General features: G+C 60.8%; 1 protein-coding gene across 1 annotated transcript; it reads left to right on the top strand.

Annotated features, from left to right (window-relative positions):
• Positions 1-1,821: 1,821 nt before the first annotated feature.
• LOC311167558 (N-acetyllactosaminide beta-1,6-N-acetylglucosaminyl-transferase-like) lies at positions 1,822-22,694 on the top strand (the record flags this gene model as incomplete). The annotated part of the gene is made up of 3 exons (XM_084228650.1): positions 1,822-2,746; positions 19,173-19,265; positions 22,504-22,694. The coding sequence occupies 3 exons, from the start codon at positions 1,822-1,824 to the stop codon at positions 22,692-22,694; spliced, it is 1,209 nt and encodes a 402-aa protein (XP_084084776.1).
• Positions 22,695-27,624: the final 4,930 nt, after the last annotated feature.

Genomic DNA, 27,624 nt, shown 5'->3' with positions numbered 1-27,624 from the left:
TGGAGCCAGGAGACCTGGAGGAGGCACGTGGAGCCTGGAGACACGTGGAGAAACTGCGCTTGCCTTGTGGTCGTGGACTGGGTGACACAGATGTGGGTGAGACCCGTGGGGAGGTGACCATGGCAGCTTTTATCTTGATGTTGATTTTGCTCTTTTCCTTCCAGGCTTGTCCGGTTGTTTGTGACCCTTTTCTGGGGGTCCCCACTGGAAGATGCTTTAGACTTGTGGCAGGCCTTGGGGCCTTGCTCTGGGCCAATCCCATTTGGATGGACTTTTACCCACGAGGGGACGGGTCACTTTGGGTGCTTGATTTAGAAACTAGATTCTTTGCCTTTCCTGTGTTGTTTCCTAATTGTATTCAAGTTCCTTCCCACTAAAGTCTCACATGTTTTGTGTTGACGTGGCGGATGGCAGAACCTGTTTAGAGCAGGCAGGTTTGCGGGGTCTGGGCTGCCCCCTCCCTGCCCTGGAACAGTGGGAAGGAGAGGACGCAGCCCCCGCCAGGCGCCTGGTTCCCTCTGTCTCTCCGTCTACCAGGGCAGATCAATACACTGTCCAGCGGCAGGTTGTTTTCCAGAGAGAAGTAGCAGCGAGTGCTTCTCTGGAGTCTGGGCCACGACGCCCCGCAGCCGCCTTCAGCCACGTGATGGGCCGGTATTTTCCATTCCGCAGGCGGCCTCAGGGCTGGTAGGCTGGGCTGCCCGGTCAGACTGGGCCTGGCATCCGGGGAGTTGGGGTTCTGGCCTCCGTCCAGCTGAGCGTCTGCTGGGAAAACAATATTTGTTGGCCTCAGTTTCCTCACCTGTAGAGAGCCCCCCGTGGGTGTCTCCCAATCAGATTGTGCCTCTGTGAGCCGGACCTTCGGAGTGGGGGGCTGGGGGCTGTCCCTCCGGCCCAGACAGGTAGGGGCTAGGCCTGGGGAGGGGGTACCGCCGCTGCCAGGGACCCACACACCCCACTGGCCGCGCTCCCTGGAGGCACCTGCCACAGGTAAGCAGCACCTGGCATGACCTGCCTCTCCCGCTGGCGCCTTCCAGGAACTCCGCAGCTCCTGGAGCCCTTGTTCTAGGTGCAGAGCGGGGGTGAGGGGGCTGGGGAGAGACCCGGCACCACCCCCACCGCTCAGTTCTGGGAAAAGGAAGCACAGCCCCTTTCTCTCCAGCGCTCGCCTTTGTATCTGCCCTCAGGGAAGCCACAGTGGGGGGCTTTGCCCTCAGCGCCCCCAAGACTGTCGTCCCCGCACCAGCGCCCACCCCTGCCCCTCCACCTGGGTGCTCAGCACCGACCCGGGCCGCAGACTCTGACCCAGCCCGCCCTCCCCACCTCCCTGTTTGCTCTTTGGCTGCGGAGAATCCTGACTCCGAGGTGTGGCGGGGGCGGTGCGCCTGGGGTGGGGCTAACAAAGGGGCGGCAGGAGCCAGGCAGACCTGCGGCCATCCAGTGGGGATTGGAGGGTGCCTGGTGCCGGGGTGAGGGAGAGAGACAGGGAAGGGGGAGGTATTCCTGCCAGACCTCGCCGGGCCGCCCACCTCCCGCCTGGGGGAGGCTCGTATGCAAACGCGGCCGGTGGGGAGCTGAGATGCAAATATGGGCGGGCTGGGCGGGCTTTGCTTATGGATCGGCACCGCCTGGCCCGCACCCCCAGAAGCTCGGGAGGATGGATGAGACCCGGAGGCAGGGACTGTGCGAGCATTAAAGCCTTGCCAGAAGCTGTCGAAATCCACGGCGGGCAGAAGGGATCCTTCCTGCTTGCGCTGGGCTTTCAGGCAGGAGTGTTTCTCAACCCCTGGAGAGAGACGCCTTCCCCGGGAAGTGCAAAGAATGAGCTTCTGGCGCTTCTATTTCTTTGCCTTCACCTTGCTCAGCCTGGTGATTTTTGTGACATTTTACAACAAGGAAGGGAGCCAGCGCAAGAGCTCCTGGGCACAGACGGGCTCCAGAGAGCGGGATGTCAGGGCGCAGGCCTGTGACTTGGTCCTGGAAGGCAAGCCCGCCTTTACTTGGGGGGACACCTCCCTGTCGCCGCCAGCCAGCATCCCTTGCCCGGACTACCTCGCCCAGAGCCACTACATCTCGGCCCCGCTGTCGCGGGAGGAGGCCGCCTTCCCGCTGGCCTACGCCATGGTGGTGCACAAGGACTTCGGCACCTTCGAGCGGCTCTTCCGGGCCGTGTACGCGCCCCAGAACGTGTACTGCGTGCACGTGGACCAGAAGGCCGGCGCCGACTTCCAGCAGGCCGTGGAGCATCTGCTGAGCTGCTTCCCCAACGCCTTCCTGGCCTCCAGGCGGGAGTCCGTGGTGTACGGGGGCATCTCGCGGCTGCAGGCCGACCTGCACTGCCTGGCGGACCTGGCGGGCTCGCGGGTGCCCTGGAGGTACGTGCTCAACACCTGCGGGCAGGACTTCCCCCTGCGGACCAACCGGGAGATCGTGCGGCACCTGAAGGGTTTCCGGGGGCAGAACATCACCCCGGGGGTGCTGCCCCCCGCGCACGCGGTGCCCAGGACCCGCTATGTGCACCGGGAGCACCTGGGCCCGGAGGCCTCCTACGTGATCAGGACCTCGGCGCTGAAGGCACCTCCGCCCCACAACCTGACCGTCTACTTTGGCTCGGCCTATGTGGCGCTGACCAGGGCCTTCGTGGACTTCGTCCTGCACGACCAGAGGGCGGTGGACCTGCTGCAGTGGTCCCGGGACACCTACAGCCCCGACGAGCACTTCTGGGTGACCCTCAACCGCATCCCAGGTAGGTGCCCGTTGCTGGCCCTGTGGCCACTCTGCAGGACAGATGCAGGGATGAGCTGAAAGGAACGTGTGAAGTGTTTACACAGCGCTCCGTGTGGGTGCTTCTTAGCCACAGCTCGGACCAGCGCTTGGTCTGATGCCCATTAGGGGGTCCAGTCTGCACCGCACGGCCACAGCACAGCCAATTTCCACGACTGTTCTAGAACGTTCGAGTCTGCTGGCACAGATCAAGTCCTCTCCGCACGTCCACCAGTATTCACTCAGCTTAGATCTGGGGGACCCCGAGGCTGGGTCTCCAGCAGCCAGGAAACCTCGCCTGGTCTCTCCGAGCCTGAAACGAGGGTGCGCATGGTCACATGTACAGAGACTCGGGCTGGACTCGGCCAGCGCGCCCTCGCTGGCAAGCACAGCCTCCATCAGGGGTCTGTCGGCAGCCATGCTCTTCTGAGAAGGCCTCTTGGTTCTCCACATGGAGCATCCAGGTGTCCGGGGTTATTGGTCAGTTCTGGGTCGTCTGGGAATCGCGGTCTCTCTTGCCAGTGTCCGCACAGGTTGCAGGGTGAAAGGGGCGCTGCAGGCCCCCAGCAGTGGCTGGTCTTTGGAGAGCTGATGGTCAGGCGCAGGCACAGGGTGTGGGGAGGCTGGGTGTGCTGAGAGCTTGTCTCCGCTAGTCACTGCTTCTCTCTTTTTTTAAAGTAATTTATTTATTTATGCATACAAGAACTGGGGTACGGGCCAGAGGGGTGGCAGGGGTGGGGGAGAGGATTCACCAGAGACAGCAGGGAGCAGAACAAGCAGACTGATGAAATCCACCGCTGAGGGGAGCAGTGGGGAGACAGGAGGGATCTGCTGTGCCATGTGGGTATCTCCCTGGCTGGGATCGAACTCGTGCTGCAGAGGCTGCGGACAGCTTCATAGTGCTGAGACTTAACCCCTGTGCCTGCAGAGAGGACCCCTGGAGCTGCTTCTCTTGCATCAGAAAAAAGAAAGGAACACTCTTTTCTCAACCCTGTATTTCTAAAGCCAATTTCCTGCAGAATCCCAGGAAGGAGGAAGGCTGAGGGTAGGGGGTGACGGAGCAGGGCTGGGTGAGAGCCTTTGAGCATGTTCAGCACAAGTGTTAGCTGCAGAGATGTGGGGCTTGTGTGTGTGTATGCATGTGTGTGTGTGTCAGAGACATGGAGCACCCACCTGGGGCTTGGCCGGCCCTCTCAGCCTGCAGCTCCTGCCAGGAGTGGGGTCTGGCCCCTCCCTCAGCATCTCCCAGAGGCTAGGGGGGCAATAAGCTGAGGCTCAGAGCCACACCCTATTGGGAGGACCGAGCTTCGAGCTTCGCACAAGGTAGAAAGAAGTCTGGGCAGAGATGGTTTTGATGTCTGTATTTTCGGAGCAGCCATTGGGCTGAGTGCAGGGAGCATGTAGGATTCATTTTCCCTGCCCCAACCCCTCAAACACTGCGGTGCTTTTCCCTACTCTCTATCTGGTCCTATTTTTATTCTATTTTTTTTTAAAGATTTATTTATTTATTTATTTATTTATTTATTTATTTATTTATACAAGCACTGGGTACAGTCAGAAGCGCGGGAGGGTGAGAGGATTCACCAGAGCCAGAGCTGGGAGCAGAACAGGCAGACTGACTGAAGGACACTGCTGAGGGGAGCAGCAGGCGGCAGGAGAGGTCTGCGCGCCATGTGGGACCCTCACCGGCAGCCGGGGATCGAACCAGCGTTGCAGAGGCTGCGGACAGCTTGGCAGCCCAGCGCTCAACCGCTGCGCCACCAGGGAGGCCCTGGTCCTATTTTTAAAATTGTTTTTAAGAGCTAGCTTATAAAAAAACACTTAAAATATTCCCAAGCCTTGCTAACATCAGCTGCCAATACCATCGTGGCCTTATTCCTCCTCCAGTTTTCACAGACACCAGATTCGCCAAGTGCCGAGAGCAGCACCTATACAGTTTATTTTATTTTATTTTTAAAGATTTGTTTATTTGTATGCATACAAGAGCCGGGGTATAGGCCAGAGATGCGGGGGGTGAGAGGATTCACCAGAGACAGAGCAAGGAACAGAACAGGCAGACCAACTGAAATACACTGCTGAGGGGAGCAGCGGGCGAGTCAGGAGAGGTCTGCTGCGCCATGTGAGTTGCTCCCTGGCCAGCCGGGGATCGAACTTGTGCTGCAGAGCTGTGGATTGCTTCATAGTGCGGTGCTTAACCCCTTGCGCCACCAGGGAGGCCCAGTACCTGTGCAGTTTAAATTCACCCCATTATCAGCCAGATGTACCTCAATAAGACTTTTCTTTAAAAAATAGGCTGCACGGGGGAAATAAAGCTCCCCCCCAAAAGACAGAAAGAGAATAAGGGCCCTCATTCTGGGTGTCCTTTGTCTGCCAGAAAGGTAGCACTCCGGGAAGTGTTCTTTATTTAAACAGATCCCACGCGGCCTCAGGGAGCTCATTTTAATTGAAAAGCTTGCCTTTTTCTTCTGTGGAGGCATTTTTAAATCTAGGTCCAAGACATTTGGGAGAACTTTACTCCCACGAGGGGTTGACCTGGCTCTCAGCCTGCAGTCCCCCAGCCAAGGCTCCCGGGCTTCTCGGTATCTGAGGGTGCGTCCTGTCCAGAGAGAGAGTGTGTGTGTGTGTGTGTGTGTGTGTGTGTGTGTGTGTGTGTGACTTTTCGCCCTGCCACGCTGGGGTTTCCTCCTACCACCTCCATGTGACTCACTCCTCTTCCTCCCTTACAACCCTCCTGGGAAGTCACCTCCTCCAGGAGTCCTCCCTGATAGCCACCTCCCAGACGTCTGGCTCTCCCAAGCTGCTGCCTCCAGCATTGGGCAGCGATCGATGGTCTCCTTTCAGGGGCCGTGTCCCCACCACTCCCCACCTCCCCACATCTCACTGCATCTTCTCTGCGGGTCAAGGGTCAAGTCAGGACGACACTGGAAAGTGAGCAGAGGACCAAGTCCCGGGAGGGCAGTGCCAGAGCAGGCTGGGGTGTCTTGGGGAGCACAGACAGAGAAAGCATGGCAGGAGAGGGCTCGGAGGTATAATTCGAGGTGGCCGGGCCAGTGAAGCCCACCTGGAGACAAAGTTCAGGTCAGGACGAGGCAGCTCAGGCCGGCAGGTGCGTCAAAGGCTAGATCCTGTCCCCAGAAAAGCTGCCTCCAACAGCTGCCAACCCAGACGCCGACGGGCACAGGCACCCCTGGGCTCCCCTGAGCCTCCCTGTGCCCCCCAGAGGCACCCTGTGCGTCTCTGAAGCCGGGACTGCCAGGCAGGTTTAGTACCACCCCTGCCAAGAGGGACCCTCCACCTCTGTGACCAGAGGGACCCTCAGCTCCTGGCTTAAGGTTGCGAGAAGAGCGCAAAAGGGGAAATGTGAGTCCTCTGTCCAGGTGTGACTGGCAGGTAACCCCGGCTGCTGAGCTGCGGCATCTCAGGAGCAGGCTGGAGCCGGGCGGGGCCCCTTGGCATTTCCAAAGTATGCATTGTGCTGTGTGCAGCAGCTGGCCCTGCGGCCAGTGTCTGCAGCCACAAAGGGCATATTCGGGCGTGCGATTGCACCTCTGGCCAGCAAGTAGAGGCCTGGGCACCCAGCCTGGCCTCAGCCAGGGTCGCCAGACTGTAGGTCCCCCCAGCCCTGCCTGCCAGACCTGCTGCCGGATCCCCAGGATCCGCTGTGTCCTGGGTCCCCAGGTGACACATGGGCGCTGCACAGCTGCTGGGCACCAGGTGGACTCAGTGGACTTGGCAGATTTGGGTCATGTTGCTTATGTCTTGGGACCCCAGACTGAGGAGAGACCCCTCCCTGCAGGGTGCCGGATGGGGGCAAGGTTGGGGGTGGGGAGGCGGGACTCGCCCTCCTAAGACTGTCCCCGGGCCCCAGTGTCCTATCCAGGCCCTCACGGACACGGTGGACACATGGTCAGGTCGTTTGAGACTTCGGTGGACCAACTTGGTGTGGAGCGGGAGGTAAAGTGTTTATCTACTTCCCGTGGATTTTCATGTGAACATCAATTATTACTTGTTTTAAAGATTTATTTATTTATTCATACAGAGCTGGGGTACAGGCCAGAGGCGCGGGGGTGGGAGTAAGGGGTTTCACCAGAGACAGAGTGGGGAACAGAACAGGCAGACTGACTGAAATCCACTGCTGAGGGGAGCAGCGGGCGAGACAGGAGAGGTCTGCTGTGCCATGTGGGTAGCTCCCTGGCCAGGGATCGAACTCGTGCTGCAGAGGCTACTCGTAGCTTCACTGTGCTGAAGCTTAACCCCTGCGCCCCGAGGGAGGCCCTGAACATCAATGATTAATATTAGCGTGTTCATCAATTATGACCGGTGCGAACATCTATTATTGAGAAATCCCAAATGTGGCCCAGTGCTGAGTGACATGCACCTGAGCCCCTCGCGTGTGCCCGCACCTCCTCGCTGTCTTGGGCGGGTTTGGGAACCACGACCACACAGGACAGTCCCTGGAAGCGGAGGGGCGGGGCGTGTGTGAGGTGGCCCGGGAGAGGGGAGGCCTCGGGGTTGTGCCTTGTTTTTTTCCTGCAACCTGGCCACGGCTCAGAAGCAGACCTCAGATGTCTGCCGAGAACCACACAGTTTCTCAGAAAAGGAACAGCTTCTCTGGACGAGGCCTGCGAGGCTGAGGGGGATGAGCACATGATCACCACGCGGGCTGGCCTAGACCAGGCCGCTTCCTCCCCCACACAGTTCCACTTCCTCCGCTTCAGGGAGCCCCAGCTGGTGGGTACAGGGGCCCCTTCAGTGCTGACATTCAGACACCTGCTTCAGGCCCAGCCCACGCCCTTGGGGGTCGTGTGCCCGGAGAGCCCAGGGCCAGCTGCCTGCTACCTGCTGGCCTCTCAGCCCCAGCCTGGAGTCTTGGTGACTGAGCTGGAGCCGGGCCCGGGTTCACCCAGCTCTGCACCCCCCGGAAGATGTGCCTGGGGTCCATGTCTGTGTTTGGGGCGGTGGCAGTGGCGGGTGCACAAGAGTCATGGGCATGGACATGCACCAAGGATGGGGGGCTGCCTCCTGGGCACCCGGTCACCAGATGCCCGTGGCTCCGACGGCCCCTTGATACCTGCACGGTCCCCAGGGTAGAGGCTCGAGCCACACCACGATGGTCGGGGGCACCTAGAAGTCAGACACCCCTTGCCGGTCCTGCCCACTCTCCCCGGGGCTCCTGCCCATGGGAACAGTGTGGAGCCACAGAGAGTCCTTGGGGTCACAGGATGTGAGACTGGGGCCTCCCAGCTCTGCATCTAGTGACCCACGACTGGCCGGTAACCTCAGGGGAGGTGCTGACGGTGCTTTAAAAAGGGGAAGCTTCTAGAATGGGAATGGCCCCTGGGCAGGAGGGGTGGCGGCTGGTGCTGGAGCTGGAGACCCGGGTGGGTGCAGAGGGGGCGGCGCTGGCCTCCGTCTGCCCTGCTTCTCCGTGGCTGCCTCTCCGGGGAGCCCGCGCCAAGGCCACCACAGGTGTGGGGAGGGCCGTCCGACCCTGAGCTTCTGCGACAGGAGTCTGAGCAGTGTTCTGACACGCTGTGCAAAGGTCCTGTTTCCCAGCAAAGGCTCTACCCAGAGCTATGGAGCCGGACGTAGGCGGAGGAGGCCCCAGGGCGCCTGTCTCTGGCCCGGAGCTGCTCCCTCACTCGAGCCGAGGGTGTTCACCGTCAGACTCCCTCAGTCTGCTGCAGGCACATCTCACTGGGGGGCCGTGTCTTCGGACCAGGATCCCCCCGTTGCTCTGTCACCCCTGACCTGGTCTCCGCTCAGGGCTGTGCCCTTCCCACAGTGCCACAAAGGGGGTGTCCCCCAGCCCCTGGCACATGTCATGCTTTCTGGGGGGGTCTGGCCACTCAAGTATCTGCTGAGCTGGTCCTGTTGGACACTATCCTTCCCCTGTAGCATCTTTTATTTGCCATAAATTGTGGAACCCGTCGGATCTCTTATTAGGAGAGAGAGAGGTGGGGTCCTTGGAGCGCCCTGTCCTCTGTGCCATCCACCGAGCGCGGCCACGACCTGCTGCCCTCCTCGAGCTTGAGTGGGGGTGTCTCGCCTCTGGTAGGACGGCCCCCGAAATGCACTGCTCGCGGCGGGGACGCCGTGCACCTAGCCAAAGAGGAAGAACCGCCGAACAGTGTCACGTGTTCATCCCACAGCCACACGCGCGCAGCCCTGTGGTCCTCCCGCTCACCCCACCCCAGGGAGAAGCCTCCCCCGGCGCCGGCGGTGCCCCGGCTGTGTGTCCTGCTGTGAAGGGGGCGTGTGGCCGTCGCCATGATGAGCACCCTTCAGTTTCTGGAGGACCGAAACCACTATTTCACAAGCGAAACTGCTGGTTCCCACTCGGGAGAGCTCGGAGCTGGTCCTGGCACCCTGAGGCCGGCCGGGCGGGCCCCGCCCATGTTCCCGGCAGCTTGTGTGAATGTGGCGGTTCTGCCCACGCGCACGCCTCGGCCGCCTCGACCTCTGTGCTGAACTGGAAATGCACACAGAGCTCACGGCACAGCCCCTCAGCCGGGCCCGGGGACCCCAGCCTCAGGGACCCCCCCAACCCCCCTCACTGTCAGTTTTCCCACTTTGTGCTAGTGCATCATTTCTGGCCGTGCCCAGGCTCCTCAGCCCCATGTCGGGGCGCCCAGGAGTTCCAGGAAGGAGGTGGCCTGTGGCTTTCTGTGTTGCTGGAACTGGGGCAGACTCCCCGAGCCGGGTGGGACAGGCCTGGCGAGCCTGGAGGCTCTTTGTCCCAGGTTTCCTGTCCTTCGAGAGGAAGCAGAACAGAACCACCTCGGCGACTGCGGAGACCAGGCTCGCCGGCCACACGCCGCCCCGCACTGGCCGCGAGTGTCCACAGACGCCGTCTCAGCTGCAAATAGGCCTGAAACCAGACAGCAGCCCTGAGCCGGCACATGTTCCTTTGGCCACTTCTACGTGGACTAGGCGGGGATGTTTTACAACCTGCGAATGAATTCTTGACTCGGGGCCAGCCACACGTGGCCGGGTGCCAGGTTCAGGGTGGAGAGGCGCCGCCGTGCACAGGGTGGCACGGAATTCGCCTCCTGGGGTCACTAAAGGGCACCGAGGGCAGCGAGGCAGCATGCAGGGCTGGGGGCTCCCTGGATCCCCAGAAGGAAGGGGCGTCGGAGCCCACGTGGGGTTGGGGGTGGTCCGGGTGGCCTGGGGCAGGCGTGTAAACAAGCACGTCTGGAGAAACGTGACCCCTGCAGGCACCGGACAGGGCCTCTGCCTCTCTGAATCTGATAAACAAGTCTGAGCCGCTCGGTTTGCAGTGAGGAGCCTCTGGGGCTGGGAAACGCAGCCAAGCACGGAGGGCCAGGAAATCGGCCGGGAACGCGGGGTCACGCTCTGTCTGCGCTCAGGTGTCTCAGTCACAGGTGACGGGGAGGTTGGAGCTTCGGTGACGTGAGGGCTTCTTGTGCAGAGAGTTGCTTTGTGAATCAGGTTCTCAGTGAGTGTACCTTGTACGTGTAAGACCTCACAGTGTTTGGCTTGTTTAGACTTTTGTTCCTGCTCTCTGCTCTCTGATACGGTGTCGAATCCATTCTGATCCCAGAGCTCGAGTTTCCACAGGATTGTTAAGAGGACAATGGAGCCGGATCCCAAGGCACAAGTGGCCAGATGTGCCCCTCGGCCTTTCAGGGGAGTTGGCAAACAGATGTTGGGTTTCTTCTGTGAACTTTCTGTCCTTTTAAGAGCACCAGAAGTTGAAAATAAGGTTGTTTACTTTGGATAAAAATAAGCTCCCTACTCCCAAGGCCCGCTGCTTGGCCTCTCAGAGGCTGGAAAGCATCCTCCTGGGAAGGAGTCACCGAAATGTTCCGTGGAGGCTGGCACTCATGCCCCCCAGCCCACCCCGCACCCTGTCTTGGGGTGTTTAGACAAGAACCCCAAAGGGGGTCGTCATCCCTGCCCGTTGCTCAGAGCAACACTGGGACATGGCAGCCAGGGCCCACAGAGGTTGTGCGGGCAGCCAAAAGGGACTGGTCAAGGAGAAGGTCCTGGCAGAGATAAAAACTAGGAGTAGAATTATCTCCTTGACTTGGCCTCATTCACCCCTGTCATTTATACCCACTTTCTTCTTTAAAACAAACAAACAAAAAAAAGGGAGCTAAGATTGAGTCCAGAGGAAAACAACTTCCAAGATTTAACTGCTCAAGAAAGGTTTTCCCGAGCTGGGAGCTCTCCCCCAGGGCTGGGCTGGGCTGTTCCTGCCTGGATCCTTCCCAGTCCCGACCAGCTCCCCTGGGGAGTTCTCTGGGGCTGCTCCCCAGGCCACCTCCAGGGCAGAGGCCTTTGAGGCGCCGTTGGTCTCAGGGGCTGATGTCTGGAGCCAGAGTCCATTGACCATGGCCTGTGTTGGGACTAGAGAGAATTCCCAGCCTCTGGATGGCCAGGCCACACGCAAGAAGGGACCGTCTTTTGCATTCTCCCACAACACATCAAAATCGTCGTTTTCACTGCATGCAGCCAGCTAACAGGGCGAGTGTGTGTTTCACTGTCATTACAAAAGACATGGAACAGTCGCTAAGGAATTTTTTGAATAGCTACTACCTGCCCCCCAGGTTGTAAAAGTAACTTTTTTTTTTTTAAGATTTATGTATTTATACCTACAAGACCTGGGGTGCAGGCTAGAGGTGCAGGGGGTGAGAGAACTCACGTGAGACAGAGTGGGGAGCAGAACAGGCGGATCCACTGAAATCCACTGCTGAGGGGAGCAGCGGGGAGACAGGAGAGGTCTGCGGCACCATGTGTAGCTCCCTGGCCGGGGATCAAACTCAGGCCGCAGTGGCTGTGGGTCGCTTCATAGTGCTGAGACTTAACCCCTTGCACCACCAGGGAGGACCCGTAAAAGTGACTGTTAGGAGATGGAGAAATTACAGAAAATTATTACTAAACTGAAACTCATCGATAAAGTCAGTAGAGATACTCTGGCATTTTTCTTCCAGTGTTTGGAAGTCCCCAGACATGAAAGCGTGTATTTCCACGGGCCTCGGCTGGTTGCATTGTCAGCTCTCACTGGCTTCTCCCCCGTCAGGGAGAATTCGCACACAACTGGTAAGACCAGGCAGGTGTCCTGGACACGCCAGAGTTTCTCAGCGGAGCCTCACCTGCCGCGTAACCCCGACACCAGCTCCCGGCTCAGGCCCGCGTTCCGCTCCGCAGCGCGCCCGCCCGCACGCTTTTCAGGGTCTTGAACAAAGTTGCTTGACCCGGGCCAGCCTCCCCTGCCGAGCTCCCGTGTCCTCGCGCCCCTGGGTGTTGTCGTTTCTACTCCTTGGCAACCTACAGGTGTGGAGATGATGTGTTTGTTGGGGTCTGTGGGTTTGGGGTGCGGGGTCCTTGGGGTCACTCTGGGAAAGGTGTCCCCAGAGCTCCTCTTTCAGCGACACGCGGCGAGTTCCCCAGGCGCGTTTCTCCACAAGACAGAGACGGTCGTTATAGTTAAGGAACAGGTTTATTAGGGAAAGGGAGAGAAAAATAAAGGACACTTGTGGAGACACCAGCGGGCAGGAAGAGCTGCCCCAAAGGGGCAGGTTTGCTGAGAGAGGCCTGCATGGCTGCAGGTGGGGGCCTTGAGGAGAGCGGCCTCCGCTGAGGGAGGTCAGTGAGGAGAAGCCTGGCAGGTAGAGGTCACGGCAGGCAAGAGGCTGCTGCCCCGCAGAGGAGAGAGTCGGTGAAGAGAGGCACCTGCAGAGTCTCAGGTGGGCAGCGGGAGTGCTGCCCCCCGCCTGTGCAGACTGCCCTGATGCAGTCGGCTTCTGCGCGGGAGGGTCACTCCTGGTGAGCCTTCTGTTTGCTGCTGATTTGGGTAACTGCAGAATCTGAAAGGGACCGGAGAGTCCACAATGGGCTCCGTCTCCGTATCTTTACCTGTGGGGTCTGGTGGGCTCAATCCCCATATCTTTAGCCTTGGCCTGTGCGCTAGACTCGCCCTCCAGCCGCTGACCCCTGCTGGGGTCTTAGGCTTTGTAATCTGGGCCTTGGCGCCTGGGGACCTTGGTTTCCACAGCTGCGGCAATGGCAGTGCTGATCCCTCTACCCCCACCTCCAGCTCTTGGCATTGCGGAGCCAGGTTTCTGGTCTCGTGGCACCTCCTTTCCAGTTTTTCTGTTCTTGTCCTCCCTCAGAGAGATGGAGGGCGGGCGGGTGTGTGGGGGACCTCCGAGCCCCCCTCCCAGTTCTGCTGGAAACTTTGAACTACTCCGAGAAATCCAGTCTGTTAGAAGCATGACTTTTTTGTGCGACGAGAGGCAGCACCGGGATGGAAACGTTCGCTCCTGTCCAGGGGGCGCTGCTTCTCTCTCCGCTGACCGCGGCGTGCCGGCCCGAGGAGCCGGTGCCCGCCAGGTGCGCGGGGTGAGTCAGCGCGATTGTGAAGTGGCCACACGCCCGCTCACCGCACTGTTTGTGGTGAGAGCCTTTCAGGTCCGCCCTTAGCAACTTAACCACGGCGCCTGGGCGGCCAAGTATGTTCCTGCGCTTCCTTTGAACGTGTCCTCTTTTATCAGACACCTGCAGAAGGCCGGATTCGGAGAACAGCGAGAACAAGGAAGACACGAGAACAAGGAAGACACGGGCGGGCTGCCCTGAGGCTGCAGGGCAGCTGGGGGGCGGGGCAGGGGTGGAGGGGGCGAGCCCCAGCCCCACCAGGCGAGGGGCCCTGGGGCAGGAGCCCCCGGGAGTGTGTCAAGGACCCGCTGTCCAGACTCCTCGGGAGATCCTTCGTCCAAGATCACAAAACTCTTGTGCCTGGGCAGCGTCCAGCGTGGACTGCGGCAGGGGCCCAGCCGGGCTGTGGCTCTGCGGTGCTGGCCGGCATGCACCCTGCTTGAGTCAGGACAAGCAGGGACAAACAACAGCTCCCCGGGCAGTCCAGAGTGAGCTGTGGGGGGAGATGGAGAGCTAGAGGCGTGTGAACGGGGGCGGGAGGGGTGGGACTCTGGGCCGAGGGTGGGCATGGGGTCTGCGGGATGCGGGGGAGTTGGTCTGTGGAGGCAGAAGCAGCCACAGGTGACAGGTGATGCCCCTCCCCCAGGAGGCAGCGGGGCTGACTATTCTAGAAGGGCCCACTGGTGCCCACGGGGTCACCTTGAAAGCAGGAGCCGGGGAGGCTGCAGCTGAGGGGCAGGACACCGGCCGGCTCGGGGGAGCCCACAGGGCACACAACCCCACCCCAATAGGAAGGGGTGACTGGGGCTGGGGGCAGGAGGGCAGTCGAGAGTCAGGGGCGGTGGGAGAACATGTCCAGTGTCCCAGGAAGCTGCCACTATCCAAGGCAACCGAGGCCCCCATGGGTCAGAGATCCCAGCCAGGAGTGAGAGCTGGAGATGCAGCGCAGCCACATGGCCAGCCTGCCCCTTCTCGCTGGACAGTACCTAGGAAGGACCAGTTGCTGAGCAAAAGGACAGCCACAGTGACCAACAGAGCGCTGAGCACTTGGGGGAAGATGCCTTCCCGGGGTGGGCCCGGGGACGTGACTGCTGTCCCGGCCAGGCCCAGCAGGTGTCCGCCGCCCTTGCCTTGGCCCTCCGGGGCGTCCACTACCCTTCTTCTGTCCCCTCACAGCCCTGGCAGCAGCCTCTGCTCTCTGGCCCTGGCGGCCTTTCTCCCTCCTGGGCGTGATTTCGCCCAGACCTCTCTGCGTCTCGGCAGAGCGTGCTCCGGGCCTGTGGTCACGCCTGATGGTGTCCATGTGTGGCCCAGGGCTCCTCTGTGTTTCCTCTGGGCACCGGGGCTGCTGTGGACTGTGCCTGGAGGGACCTGGGCCCTGCTTTCCTTTCCTCGGATAAAACCCAGGAAGGAACTGTTGGCTGGCTTGTCTCCTGGACCCTCGCCGACACCCCAGCTGTGGCCCTAGTGATGGCCGGTCTCCCGGGGCGAGGTGGTATCAGGATTGCCCCCGATGTCCCGCTGTCGAGAGAAGGTGCAGGTGGGTGGCCCTTAACTGAGGCTGGCGAGGCGTGAGAAGCCTCACTTTGGTCTGTTGAAGCCGGTCAGCAGTGGACACTTTTTTCTTTCTTGTTGATCCTTAGAGCATCTTCAAGCACCGTTAGTAACTCGGGGAGCAAGACTCAGACATGTGCAAATACTCTACTAACACTATATGAAAACAGTGAAATTTTCTTCTTTTTTTAAAAAAATTTATTTATTTATGCATACAAGATTATTTATTTATGCATACAAGATATAAGAGCTGGGGTGCGGGCCAGAGGTGTTGGGGGTGAGAGGACTCACCAGAGACAGAGTGGGGAGCAGAACAGGTGGATCCACTGAAATCCACTGCTGAGGGGAGCAGCGGTAGACTCAGAAGAGGTCTGCTGTGCCATGTGGGTAGCTCCCTGGCCGGGGATCGAACTCGTGCTGCAGAAGCTGTGGACAGCTTCATAGTGCTGAGACTTAACCCCTTGTGCCACCAGGGGGGCCCAACAGTAAAATTTTCTAAGCTAAAAGAATCTCCTTATATATGTAAATGTCTGTGCAAGGATTTATTAACAACATACCGCTTTGTGTTCTCAACTCGGGGCGATTCGGCATTATCTGGAAACATTTTTATTGTCTGTGGCAGGGACAGGGAGGCGTGTGGCTTAGCCCCCTCTGCAGGCAGCCCCCAGATGGACCCGTCAGGAGTCAGAGCTCCCCGAGGAACTTGTTTGGGCCTGGGAACAGGCAGCATCTCAGCCCGGGCCCGTACCCTCCTAGGGTGATCAGGTTGGGGACATCAGGCTGCGGCCACCATTGTGGGGTGCGTGTGCCAGGTGAGGTGTGACATTATCTCGTGGCTTTGAAGATGCTGGACCCCAAGTGGGTGTCCCGCTGTGGAAGTTCACAGAGCAGAACAGGCAGATGGGCCTCCCGAGACCTCTCCCGTCCCCACCTTTGCTTGTTCGAGCTCCTGGTTTCCAGGACCATGGGGAGGGGGCCTCGGGGCGGGCACCTTTCCTGCATGATTCCAAACAGACTTTCCAGGGTGCCCAGCACACCTTGCCGTGAAGCCCCTCTGAATACACTGACGTCAGCATTGACTGTTCACATTTAAAACCTAAATGAAAAAGTAAATAAAACCCAAATCCAAAGATAAGATGACAGACAGATGGACAGCTATGGGCTGTGAGCGGTCGTGACCTCCCAGCTGGTGCTACGGAGCCCCGCGAGGTCCAATCTGCTCCGTCGAGGGTCCCGGGCCCACTCTGGAGGAGAAGGGCTCAGCGGGGGCTTCTCTGGGGTGGGGGGAGATTGCCTGGGCATAGAAACGGGGAGGGGTGGGGCCGTGGGCACCCAGGCGGTACTCCAGGGCGGCCGGGCCGTGCTGCAGCAGGGTGGAGGGGCCGCTTCCTGTGGTGACTGGAAGAACAGGTCACCCTGATATCACCGTGACAATGGGCCCCCACCTGCCTTCTGTCACCCCAGGTTGTCACCTGTGGGCCTGCGAGGAGTGACATGGGGTGGGGAGCTGACCCCACACTGTCCCCACGCTGTGCCAGGCCAGTGAAGGGCTCGCTCCTAGCTGCAAGGACAAGTCCAGAGACTCAGCCCCTGTCCGCTGGTGCCCAGTCCTGGTTCCTTCAGAGAGCAGAGTGAGGGGCCCAAGGGGAGGCCCTGGAGGAGCAGGGAACTGGAAGGCACTGGCCTGGTGGGGCGCAAGGAAAGCTTCCTCCCCAGCATCCCACAGCCCCTGGACTCAGGGCACATAGGACCCTCCGCCCGGGTCTGCGTCCCCTTGGGCCCCTGGGGGAAGTGAGAGCACCCCCAGAAAAGCCAAGATCCTGATGCGTGGTGGTCAGGACCCTGGCAAAAAAAGACAGTAGAATTCAGTGCCTCCCTGGGGGCGCAGGGGTTAAGTCTCAGCACTACTATGGGCAGCCACTGCAGCACGAGTTAGATCCCCAGCTAGGGAGCAACCCACATGGCGCAGCAGACCTCTCCTGACTCCCCACTGCTCCCCTCAGCAGTGTGTTTCAGTAGATCTACCTGTTCTGCTCCCCACTCTGTCTCTGGTGACTCCTCTCACCCTCACACCTGTGGCCTGCACCCCAGCTCTTGTATGCATACATAAATTTTTTGAAGATTTATTTATTTATGCATACAAGAGCTGGGGTACAGCCCAGAGGTGCAGGGGGTGAGAGGACTCACCAGAGACAGAGTGGGGACCAGAACAGGCAGACTGACCAAAATCCACTGCTGAGGGGAGCCGCGGGGAGACAGGAGAGGTCTGCTGCGCCATGTGGGTAGCTCTCTGACTGCCCGGGGATGGAACTCGAGCTGCAGAGGCTGCAGACAGCTTCATAGTGCTGAGACTTAACCCCTGCACCACCGGGGAGGCCCTGGAAATGCAGTCATTGGCGGAGTGGGGTGGCTTTGCGTCATGGTGAAGTTTTATTCACACTGATGTTGCTTCATCAACATGGACTCATAAAAGGCACGGTATGTCAGCTACTCTTGTTAGGAGAAGAAACACCCCACCTCACCCTCCTTTCCAGACAGGCGTCTCCCCGCCCACCCCTGCTCACCCGGCAAGACTGAGTCTAAATTCTTTAAAACACACGCCGAGAACAGACAAAGGAGCCTCTTTCTGGCGAGGCAGCCCTGAAATAATTGCTAAAGTCCTGAAACGCACACCCACGCCACGGGCAAACGCCACATTCATCAGCCACATTCTGAGGTTGGGGGCCAGGAGGCGAGGCAGAGTCTGGAGAGCTGTTTCGGGGGGCCGGGAGCTCTTGCCACAGTGCTGCTGGTCACCACGTGATTGTCACGAGACGTGGAGTAAAGAGCAGAGTCTTTTCTCCCAAAATGCCGGCTTTTAGGAATGTTTGCAAAGAGGAAAGCCTTCACTTGTGGACCTTGTCCGGTCACTGCCTCCTTTCACATCCGTGACTCAGTTTCCTCTTTGCCCAAGTCGACAGCCCCAGTGTCACGCCAGGCCTGACGTCAGGGTCTCGGCAGAGTCCGGGCGTGGCCGCGTCCCTCTACAGGGTCTGGCGGGTCCCGACCCCGTCCCGCCTGCACAGGCCGCCCACAGTCACGTCCATCTCCCTGGCTGCAGTCAGGTGAGGCCTCGGGTCTCACCTGTGACCTGCCTCCTGCTCCCTCTGCTGTGAGGCCCTGACCCGGGGATTCAGGGGCGTCCTCTGCTGTGGGCGGTTGGCTGCAGGCCACAGGGGTCGGGGTGCGGAGAAGGGGTGTTGAAGGTCTAAGAGAGGCCCGTCGGCATGGCGCCTCCATCGTGGAAGCTCCGGAGCAAGTGTCGCCCGCGTCCTGTCGACTCCCACAAGCTCCCGCTCCTGTAATGGCATCTGGGGCTCTCCCGGTGTGAGGTGGGGGCCCCATCTCTGACCCGTCCAACCCATCCAGCGGAGGGGGTCTGTGCTCGCTGTCGGTGGGGGGCTGTTTGGGGGCCGTCTGCAGACTGTGTTGCCCCCGGGGGGACTGGTATCCAGCCCGTGGTGACCACCCAGGACACTCCTCAAAGAGCGCCGTGGGCCCGAAGTGTCCACAGCGCCAGGGTGGAGCAGCGGGCTTCTGTCCATCGGTCTTTGAGCTTCCTGGGTGAGCTGGACGGCACGAAACCCCGGGGCCAGCATGCAGCACGCTCTTCCTGCTAGAAACGGCGCTGGTCCCCGCAGGGGGAGGGCCTGCTCCCCTCTGTCCCCGCGGCCTTGTGGTGCGTGGTGACAGGACAGCCTGGGGGGGGTGTCCACTCTGGCCGGGTCCTCTCGGCGCCCTCCCCCCGGACACGGAGTCGCTGGCCCGGCAGCTCTCACTGCGCGTGAACCGCCTTGGAGAGCTGCGCGTGCTTAGCCCTGAGGCCGAAAGCAAGTGTGCGCAGAGGCGCCGGGGCCTCGTCCTTGCCCTGCGCCAGGACAGAGCCCCTCGGCGCAGCCAGCCCTGGCACAAGCCCAGATGGGGGAGACGTGAGGAGGGGGAGCCGTAAGCTCAGGCCCCGGGGCCTCCCACCCCCAGCCCGGGACAGGTTGGCTGGAGACCACACTGGGAAGGGAAGGGGGTGCCAGCGGTTCCCAGGGAGCCCTGCCCGTTGCTCTGCCGTCCAGCTGAAGCAGCCCCGCACCCACTCTGTGCCCCGTGTGCACCCTGGCACCCCCCCGGCCAGGCAGAGGCCCCCGTGACCGAGTCCCTGGTCCTGGGACACGGCTCCTGGGCCCCCGGGTCCCTCCTGCCTGCGCTGGTCTCTGGGTTTTGGCTCACGAGCGGCCAGACCCGAGTTCTGGCGACCGCAGCCCCCTTCCCGGCGCATCATGGACTCGCGCGGGGTCGTCCCTGCGCCTGACTTTGCAATGGGGCCCCCCAGCAGCACCCGGCCCCCCGCAGGCCCCCCCCCACCCCGTCTCCACAGACCCAGTGCTGACCTTCTGACCTCTGCTGCTCCCCGCCCACAGGTGTCCCCGGAGCCATGCCCAACGCGTCCTGGGCCGGCAACCTCAGAGCCGTCAAGTGGAATGACATGGAGGACCAGCACGGGGGCTGCCACGGTGAGGCTCCGGCCGCGGTTGGGGGGGCTGTGGGGTGCCGGCAGGGGTGCGGGGGGCTGCCACAGTGAGGCTCCAGCTGCCGTGGAGGCTGCAGGGGGGCTCACGGGTGGCCCGCCGCAGGGGACTCTGGGGTGCTGGGAGGGGTGCGGGGGGGCTCACGGGTGGCCCGGTGCAAGGGATGCTGGGGAGGGGGCTCGGGGGCTCTCGTGGATGGAACCGCTGGGCTGTTAAACCCCCGAAGGCAGGGCCTTCCAGACAAGGTCCTTGGAAAGTAAAGGTGAGCGCCTCACTCTCCGGCCACGCGCAGGGAGACGCTCGTTCAAACCTTCCCCTGAAGCGGGCGCAAGGTGTAGTCGACACGCGTGTGAGGGGCATGCAGACACGCCTCCATGTGTGCCTTCCTGCTGCCTCTGCTCTCCCGCTGCTGACTCCTCTCTCTGGTCCTTGAGGCTGGCCTGGGGGTCAGCCTGTGACGTGGTTTTCTCCCCTTGGGCAAGCTGGACCGCCCAGTCAGCCTGGCTCCCTCCAGGCTCGGGCTGTTTCCCAAACAACACCCCAAGTCACCGACGGACCCTAACGTAGCCGTCCCCCACGTGGGAGGACTGGGGATGCCACGTGGTTCCTGCTCCTGCAGAGCCCGTGAGGGGCTGTCCCTTAGCCCCCAGATGTGCCCTGGGGTGGGCCTGGTGAGGGTGGGCGTGGGTGCGACTGGAGTCAGGATGGGGCGCAGCCAACAGAGGCCACGTCCTGCTGTTCTGGAGCCCGAGTCCCAGATCAAGGTGTGGTGGGGGTCCCCGAGGCCACCCTCCTAGGCGTGCAGAACGGGCTCCTGCTGGGGCCGGCAGCCCCTCTGCGCCTGTGCCATCTCTCCACGTGAGGACAGAGCTGGCACGTGAGTGGGTTGCACTTGCTCAGCCTGGAAAGCCCCTTTCTGAGGTCCTGGGCTCGGCTCTCAGATGGAACTTGCTCTTACCACCCAGCTCTGGGGTCTCCCGGGAAGACGTGCCCACCGGGCTGTGGCTCTGTCGCATTCTCTGGGCCCTGCACAGTCCTGTCGCCTCCCCCTGGGGGCACCGGTCACTGATCTGCTGCTCGGCTGCCTTGCCAACATGGCGCTTGGGCCTTGTGGCATCCTGGCCTGCATCCCCAGCCCTGTCCCACCAACCGCAGCTCCCGAGTCCTGGCCTGCAGTCCCCTCCCGTCACCTGTGGCCAGGCCCACCTGGCAGAGGTGGTTCAGGCCATGGCGTCGGGGCTGCGTGCCAGCCAGGAACCTGCACCCCACTCCCAGTCTCTCATTTTCTTCTTGGGCCCCGTAAACGTCCGTCTGAGCTTCAAAAGCATTTGTCCCGTAAAATAAAGAGAAGGCATGAGGTGGCCCGGAGGAGGCGGGCGTGCGGGCTGGGCCAGCAGGTCAGGAGGACACAGAGCCAGGAGCTCCTGCCGCTGGTCACAGCGGCCGCTCACCTCTGCTCCCCCTGCGGGCGGCGTCTTCCCCGTCCCCCTCAGAGGAGCCCCAGAGGACCGGTGTGACCCCGGTGTCAGTGCTGTGTCCCTGCATCCGGACGTGCTGCTGCTATTTTCTGTGATTCCTCTTGCAAGTGGGCGTTTCCTGAAGTCCGGCTTTCTGGCTTTCTCTCGCGCCTCCCTCCTCCGCGCTCCCTCCCCCTGCTCCCCCTGTTCCCCCTGCTCCTTCTCACTCCTTCTAGGACCCTCAAGAGAGGACCCTGGGGTCTGCTGTTCTCACTACCATTTTGGGTCATCTGGCCATACAAAATGAGGGTTTGTCCCCCAAAAGTGCAAAAGAGAAGACCTGGACACTAGCCCAGAGGAGGGGGCATCCTGGTGCCTGTGCTCAATCACCACCACCCCTGACATCCCCCGTCTGTATTCCCCTTGGCCAAACGCCACTGGGGAATGTTCCAGAACTTGCCTGCATGCTCTCACTCTCGTTCTTCTCCTGGTGCCCGTCCGGGGGTCTCCCCTCCCGCCACCCCGGTGTTGGAAGCTGAAACACCCCATCCACGCCCTGTCCCCCCCAGCCACTCCCTCCCTCGGGGTTTGCGATGCGTGGTTCCCTCTTGGGCAGGGCCTCCGTGCCCTCCCGCAGACAAGGCCCCAGGACCGCGCGGCTGCCACCTGGTTCCAGTGCCCGGCTGAGCCCTCCATGCTCACCTGGCCGGCTTCAACGTCAGCGCGAGTCTTGCCCTCAAGGCCGACCAGGACTCCATGGCCATGGGATCCAGCCCACCTCAGCCTGCGCCCGCCACGCCGCTCCACCGCCCACCCTCTTGCTGCTCCACCCGCCCTCCCCCTCCACCCCTTTCCCATCCCCCACGCGGCTGACCCCCACGGGGGCACCTGGGCCAGAGGTGTCGCCTGCCCCGGCCCTCTGGTCAGCCCAGTGGGGGAAGGTGCAGACCCTGCCCTCCCTCCCCAGTGGCGTCCTGTCACCTGTGAGATGTGCCAAAGCAGCTAAGTCGGGGTGATCTGGGAGCAGGATGTGGGGCTGGAGGGAACCCAGAGATATCCCGGGGGGGTGGGGTGACCAGTGTGCCAGCGGGGAAAGCAGGGCTTCAGGGTGAGGCGGAGGGTGGTCAGGAGAGAGCCAGTGGGTTTTGGGGTGGCTTCATGAGTCGAGCGCGTGTCCGGGCTGTGTTCTGGGGAGCCCGGGGTGCGTGGCCACAGCCTGGCTCCCCTCCAGAGAATCCTTTAGCGGGCGCGGCCAAGGGCACAGGGGAGCCCTGGCAGGGCTGGGGCCTCCGGACCAGACGCCCTCGTCCAGGGCGCAGACAGGGCGGCTTGGCCAGGCTGGCTGCGCGGGAGGTTAAGAAGAGGCCAAATCCTTCCGTACAGAGGCTGCGCTGTGGGGACAGGGGTGCGGCTGCGGGGACAGGGTTGTGCACCGTGGGGGCGCAGACTCGCCCCAAAGAGGACCTCCCCGAAGGTGCCCCCCCGGGGAGCTCTCCTCCTCTGGGGGTGTCAGACGAGGCTGGGCTCGCGCCGCCAGGGTGCTCTGGGAGGGCTTCGCACGGACGGCGGGGCTGGCCCGTGCAGGCTGCCGTCCCGGGGCCTCCGATGACCGGACACTCATTCCCCGAGCCCCGCTTGCGCCCGGCCTGTCCGCGCCAGGGCTCGCTCCTCCTCGGCCCGCTCTGCGGTCAGCGGGGAGCACAGCGTGCGGGCCGCGAGCCCGGTGGGCCAGGGAGCCGGTCTGACCGTGCCGTCCCCCGCTGCAGGCCACTACGTCCACGGCATCTGCATCTACGGGAACGGAGACTTGAAGTGGCTGATGGACTCCGAGAGCCTCTTTGCTAACAAGTTCGAGCTGTCCACCTACCCGCTGACGGTGGAGTGCCTGGAGCTGCGGCTGCGCGAGCGCGCCCTCAACCAGAGCGAGGTGGCCGTCCAGCCCAGCTGGCGCTTCTGAGCTCCGCGACGGCCCCGCGTCCAGCGGCCCCTGGCGCCCTCTGCAGAGTGAGGAGGCGTCGTGGAATGGCCGCACCCGCTGGCGGTGTCTCGTGCGGGGTCTTCGGGGCTGTGGCTGTGGGGGACCGTGTCCGGGACCCCAGCCCAGCTCTCCCCTCCTGCACTGAGCGCCTTGGGAACCGTGTGGAAGCTGGAGGGCACCCTAGGTTGTCCCTGGGGGGACACACTCCAGAGTGGGGTGCAGATGGCAACACTGAGGACGGCACCCCGGGCCACATGCAGCATTCCCCGAGGCCAGGGCCATGGCGGCAGCGCCAGCGCATCCCGCCCGCTCCTCCCGGGCTGATCCCAGCCTCACACCCCCCGGGGCTCACGCAGGCACCCCCATTTACAGACAAGGCAGGAGGCTGGGGGGTCGTGTGTATCAGGGGCCAGTTCTCTCTCTGGAACTGGGGTCCTGCTGGTCTCAGTTCACTTGCAGAGGCGGGATCTTAGCGTGAAAGCTGCAGCCGCATCTGATGCCTCGGGGAGGGCGGCCCGGGGGGCAGCCGGGGACCCTCCGTGTGACCCAACATGAAGCCCCTAGTGACCCTCTAATCCGCTGACTCCCTTAGTATTTATTTATTCAGGTGAGGACCGCTGCTCCAACTCGTGACACCTTTCAATAGCACAATTCTATTTTATTTTTTTTGTAATTGTGCCGTTCATCCTATTCCAAGGGAATTGATGTCAAACCCATTTCCCTGATGTTGCAAAGGGCGGAGGCTGGAGGGGTGAGACACCCCCTGAGCTTCGGCAGGTGACAACCGTTTTTCCAGGGGCCCCTCCCCGCAGAGGGGTGTTTTAGCCCGGCTCTTCCTCGGGTGGGATGAAGACTCCTCCGGGCCAGGGATGTTTACACGCCGCTGCCTGCCCGCCTCGTCAGCAACGCTCTAACTCGGAGGCGCCCTGCAGGGCGGGGTGGGGGAGGCACTGAAACTACTGACTCTGTGCTCTGTGCGCTCTGCTGTTCCGCAGTGGGTTTGTTTTTTCTCGGAAATAAATTAATATATTGTTTTCCACCTTGGAGCGATTGTGTGTTTTCGGTTGATGGTTGATCAGCACCCGCTGCAGGGCCCGTGGCGCGAGGTGACTCTCCTAGCATTTGAAAAATGCTCCGGGGCCTCCCTGGTGGCGCAAGGGGCTAAGACACAGCAGTATGAAGCTATCGCCAGCCACTGCACATTGCGTTCGATCCCCCGCCAGGGAGGTGACCCACAGCAGCAGACCTCTCCTGTCTCCCCGCTGCTCCCCTCGGCAGTGGATTACAGTCCATCTGCCTGTTCTGCTCCCCACTCGTCTCTGTTGAATCCTCTCACCCCCCACACCTGTGGCCTGCACCCCAGCTCTTGCATGCATGAATAAATACATCTTTAAAAAATAAAATATTTATATATATATATATTTTTTTTTTAATAGAGGCATGCTTTATTTATTTGTTTGCTGGTTTGTTTGTTTGTTTTTTGTTTATACAAGCACTGGGTACAGTCAGAAGCGCGGGAGGGTGAGAGAATCCACCAGAGCCAGAGCGGGGAGCAGAGCAGGCAGAAGGACCGAAGTACACTGCTGAGGGGAGCAGCGGGCGGCAGGAGAGGTCTGCGCGCCATGTGGGACCCTCCTCCGGTGGCCGGGGAGCAGCCGGGGATCGAACCGGCGCCGCAGAGGCCGCGGGCAGCTTCGCAACCCAGCGCTCAACCGCTGCGCCACCGGGGAGGCCCTAAAAAATAAAATAAAATAAAAAATACTAGGAAAAAAATTTAAAAAAATAAAAAATAAAAAAAAATAAAAAATACTAGGAGCTGCCTGAGTGAGAGAAAGGAGGGGCTCCAAGGCGAATCCAGGGCCCCTCAGCATCGAAACAAACACGACAGGTGGCAGTTTGCTAACTAAGAGCCCAGGAGCCAGTGCCTGCGCGCAGACCTGTTTCATGGAGATGTTTCCATACGTCCGTGTCCCGCCTGCAGCCACCCACCCTCGCCTTTGCTCGGGCACACGGCTTAGGGGAGAGCTTTGCCTATGGGGTGACTCACCCCTTCCTTCCCAATCTGAGCTTCCAGACTGAGATGAGGCCGGAAACGGGAGGTGTGGCCCTCGCTGCCGCCCACTGTAGCGAGAGCGGGGACACGCGTGTGCACACGCACCAACACGAACACAGGTAAGTAGGTGGGTGCACGCAGTCACAAATACCTGCGTAGACCCACGTGCGGAGGCACGCGCAGGCCTAGCTGCTAGACACACGGGCGCATAGACACACGCACGCACGCAGATGCGTAGACACGGGCACACTCGGACAGGAAAGCTCCAACCCTGAACTGAGGCGAGCGGGGCCCTCGGGAACGCTGCGGCCGCTCCACCTTAGGGGTGAGCTTGACAGTTGCAAACTGACATGGGGCGAAGCAGCTTCCACGTCCTGAAGGGCAGCCCCGGGGAGAAGAGGGACCAGACTCCCTTCCGTGCAGACTCCCAAAGGCACACCCTGGATGGTGGTGGTGGGAAAGCAACAACCCCAAATCGATCAACATCTCGCAAAATAACTAGTCTGTATTCTTCAAAGTTCTGAAAATCAGGAATGACTGGAAGAGGATTCCAGATTAAAGGAGCATCGTGCCGGACGGAGTCTGCAAGGGTCAGAGGGTGCCGGACGGAGTCTGCAAGGGTCAGAGGGCAGCCGGGCGGTGAGTCCTAGCCTGCGTCGTGTCGGGGTGGGGGGAGGCCTGAACCTGCCCAAGCAGTCTGTGCCCTGAGAAGTGAGGGGCATAGAGCTGAGCCTGCAGGAGCCACGCGCCCCGGGGGCCAGAGCAGGCGCCCACACCGGGAGGGAGCGAGAGCGCCCGGGCGTGCCAGGAGGAGCTCCTCCTATGGCTGTTTCCGTTTTCCGGTAAGTTTAAAACATCATGAAAAGTTACCCCCAGGGCCTCCCCTGGTGGCGCAGCGCTTGAGCGCTGGGCTGCGAGGCTGCCGGCATCCTCTGCAGCACCAGTTCGTTCCCCGGCCCCAGTCAAGAGTCCCACAAAAAAAAAAAAAGAAAAGAAAAGAAAAGTTACCCCCAAACCGTCCACCCAACCAACACACACACACACACACACACACACACACACCTCTGCAAGGTTGACCTGCTGGCTCAGGTCTCTGCTGTCCTGGGAGCCTCGCCCTTCCTGGCCGGTGCCTGTGAACTTGCACCTGACTCGGCTGTGCCCGGACCAGCTCCACCACCGATGGCAGCAGATGCCTCTCCACCCTGGTCATCAGCTCCTCGACCCAGCCAGGGCCTCTCTTTTTGCCAATTTTCCGGCAGCATAAGACATCCAAAATACCTGAGTATTTATCTCAACAACTAGTACTTGGGATTTTCTTTTTTTTTTTTTTTTTTCAGATTTATTTACTTATGCATACAAGAACTGGGGTGCAGGCAGAGATGTGGGGGTGAGAGGATTCCCCAGAGACAGAGTGGGAAGCAGAACAGGCAGATGTACTGAAAATACACGCTGAGGCCCACACTTCCCCTTTTAAAGACACAAAGGTCACCACGAGCAGACAGCTGGACCATCCCCCCCAAGAGCACGCCACAGGAAGGGGCTGATCTGCATCAAACGCTAAATCTCAGGCAATGGGGCAAAAGAAGTCTCGTGATGATACAGCTTTGCTCTCTTGCCCCACCGCCTGAGGTGGAGCGTTTGATGCTACACCTTTCTAGCATTTGATGAACCCCTTCCTGTTGATGGCTCTGCGGCAGGATGGTCCCGAGGTTCTTTGGGAGGATGGGTTGAGGCTAAAGAAGAAATGGTGGGCTTTCCTGGTGGCCCAAGGGGTTAAGTCTCAGCACTATGAAGCTATCTGCAATCCTCTGTAGCACAAGTTCGATCCCCAGCCAGGGAGATACCCCATGGCACAGCAGATCTCTCCTGTCTCCCTGCTGCTCCCCTCAGCAGTGGATTTCAGTCAGTCTGCCTGTTCTGCTCCCCACTCTGTCTCTGGTGAGTCCTCTCACCCCCGACGTCTCTGGCCTATACCCCAGTTCTTGTGTGCATAAATAAATGAATCTTAAAAAAAAAGAAAAATGAGGAAAGGCAAGAACCCTCCCAGGACGATTACCTACGAGGCACGCCTGAAAGACGGGAAGGGGGAGAGCCGAAGTGTGGGCAGAGCAGTGAGCAGACGGGACATTACATCCAGCTCACGGAGCACGTGGAAACAAGCAGCGCGCCTGTGGCACTTTGCCCCTCTGGGTGGAAAGGAACCCCTGGTTCTCCTGCCCGGGTAGTCGAGGTGACCTGACAGACAAGCAGGAGAAAGGAGCGCACTGAATTACGTGGGTATGTTGGGGAACCCACCCAGATGGGGGTCCCCTGGGGGCTGGGGGTCACCCTTGCCTTTGTGTTGTTTTGAAGCAATGAGTTTTGTGGGTGTTTGAGCCCACAGTCTAGTGCCCCCAGCACCCAGGCACCCTTTTTGCCTTAATAACCAACCAGGGTTAACCGGGGCGGAGACAGGCCTGCCTTGGCGTCCCAGCCCCTGCAGGTGGGTGTGGCAGGGTCTGGCTGAAGGGTGCAGCTGGCCGGGGACTGCAGGGACAGGCTGGGAGCGGCACAGGGAGCTGGCTTGGCTGGCGGGAGGGCTTTGGGCCACTGTGCCTGCAGGCGGGGGAGACATGCTGGGTGGGCACTCACTGGCCCTGCTCAGGACACAGCTGCCTTCTCGGAGCCCGCTGTGGTGTTCCACACAGTCCCGTGGCCCGCGGCAGCACTGACGTGGAGAAGACGTACCTGTTCAAGGTTTTCATTTCGTGAAAGCCTTACTAGCATTTCCTTTTCCCGCTTTTATTTAGGACTGACTTGGTTTTGCAAAAAGAGCAAAAGTCTGGTATAAACTGAAATACAAATCTCAGTGATCGT

The sequence above is a fragment of the Talpa europaea genome (assembly GCF_964194135.1).
Source record: "Talpa europaea genome assembly, chromosome: 2".
Classification (NCBI taxonomy): Eukaryota; Metazoa; Chordata; class Mammalia; order Eulipotyphla; family Talpidae; genus Talpa; species Talpa europaea.
The sequence above is the reverse complement of the archived record's forward strand: the minus strand, read 5'-3'. Positions and strand labels throughout refer to the sequence as shown.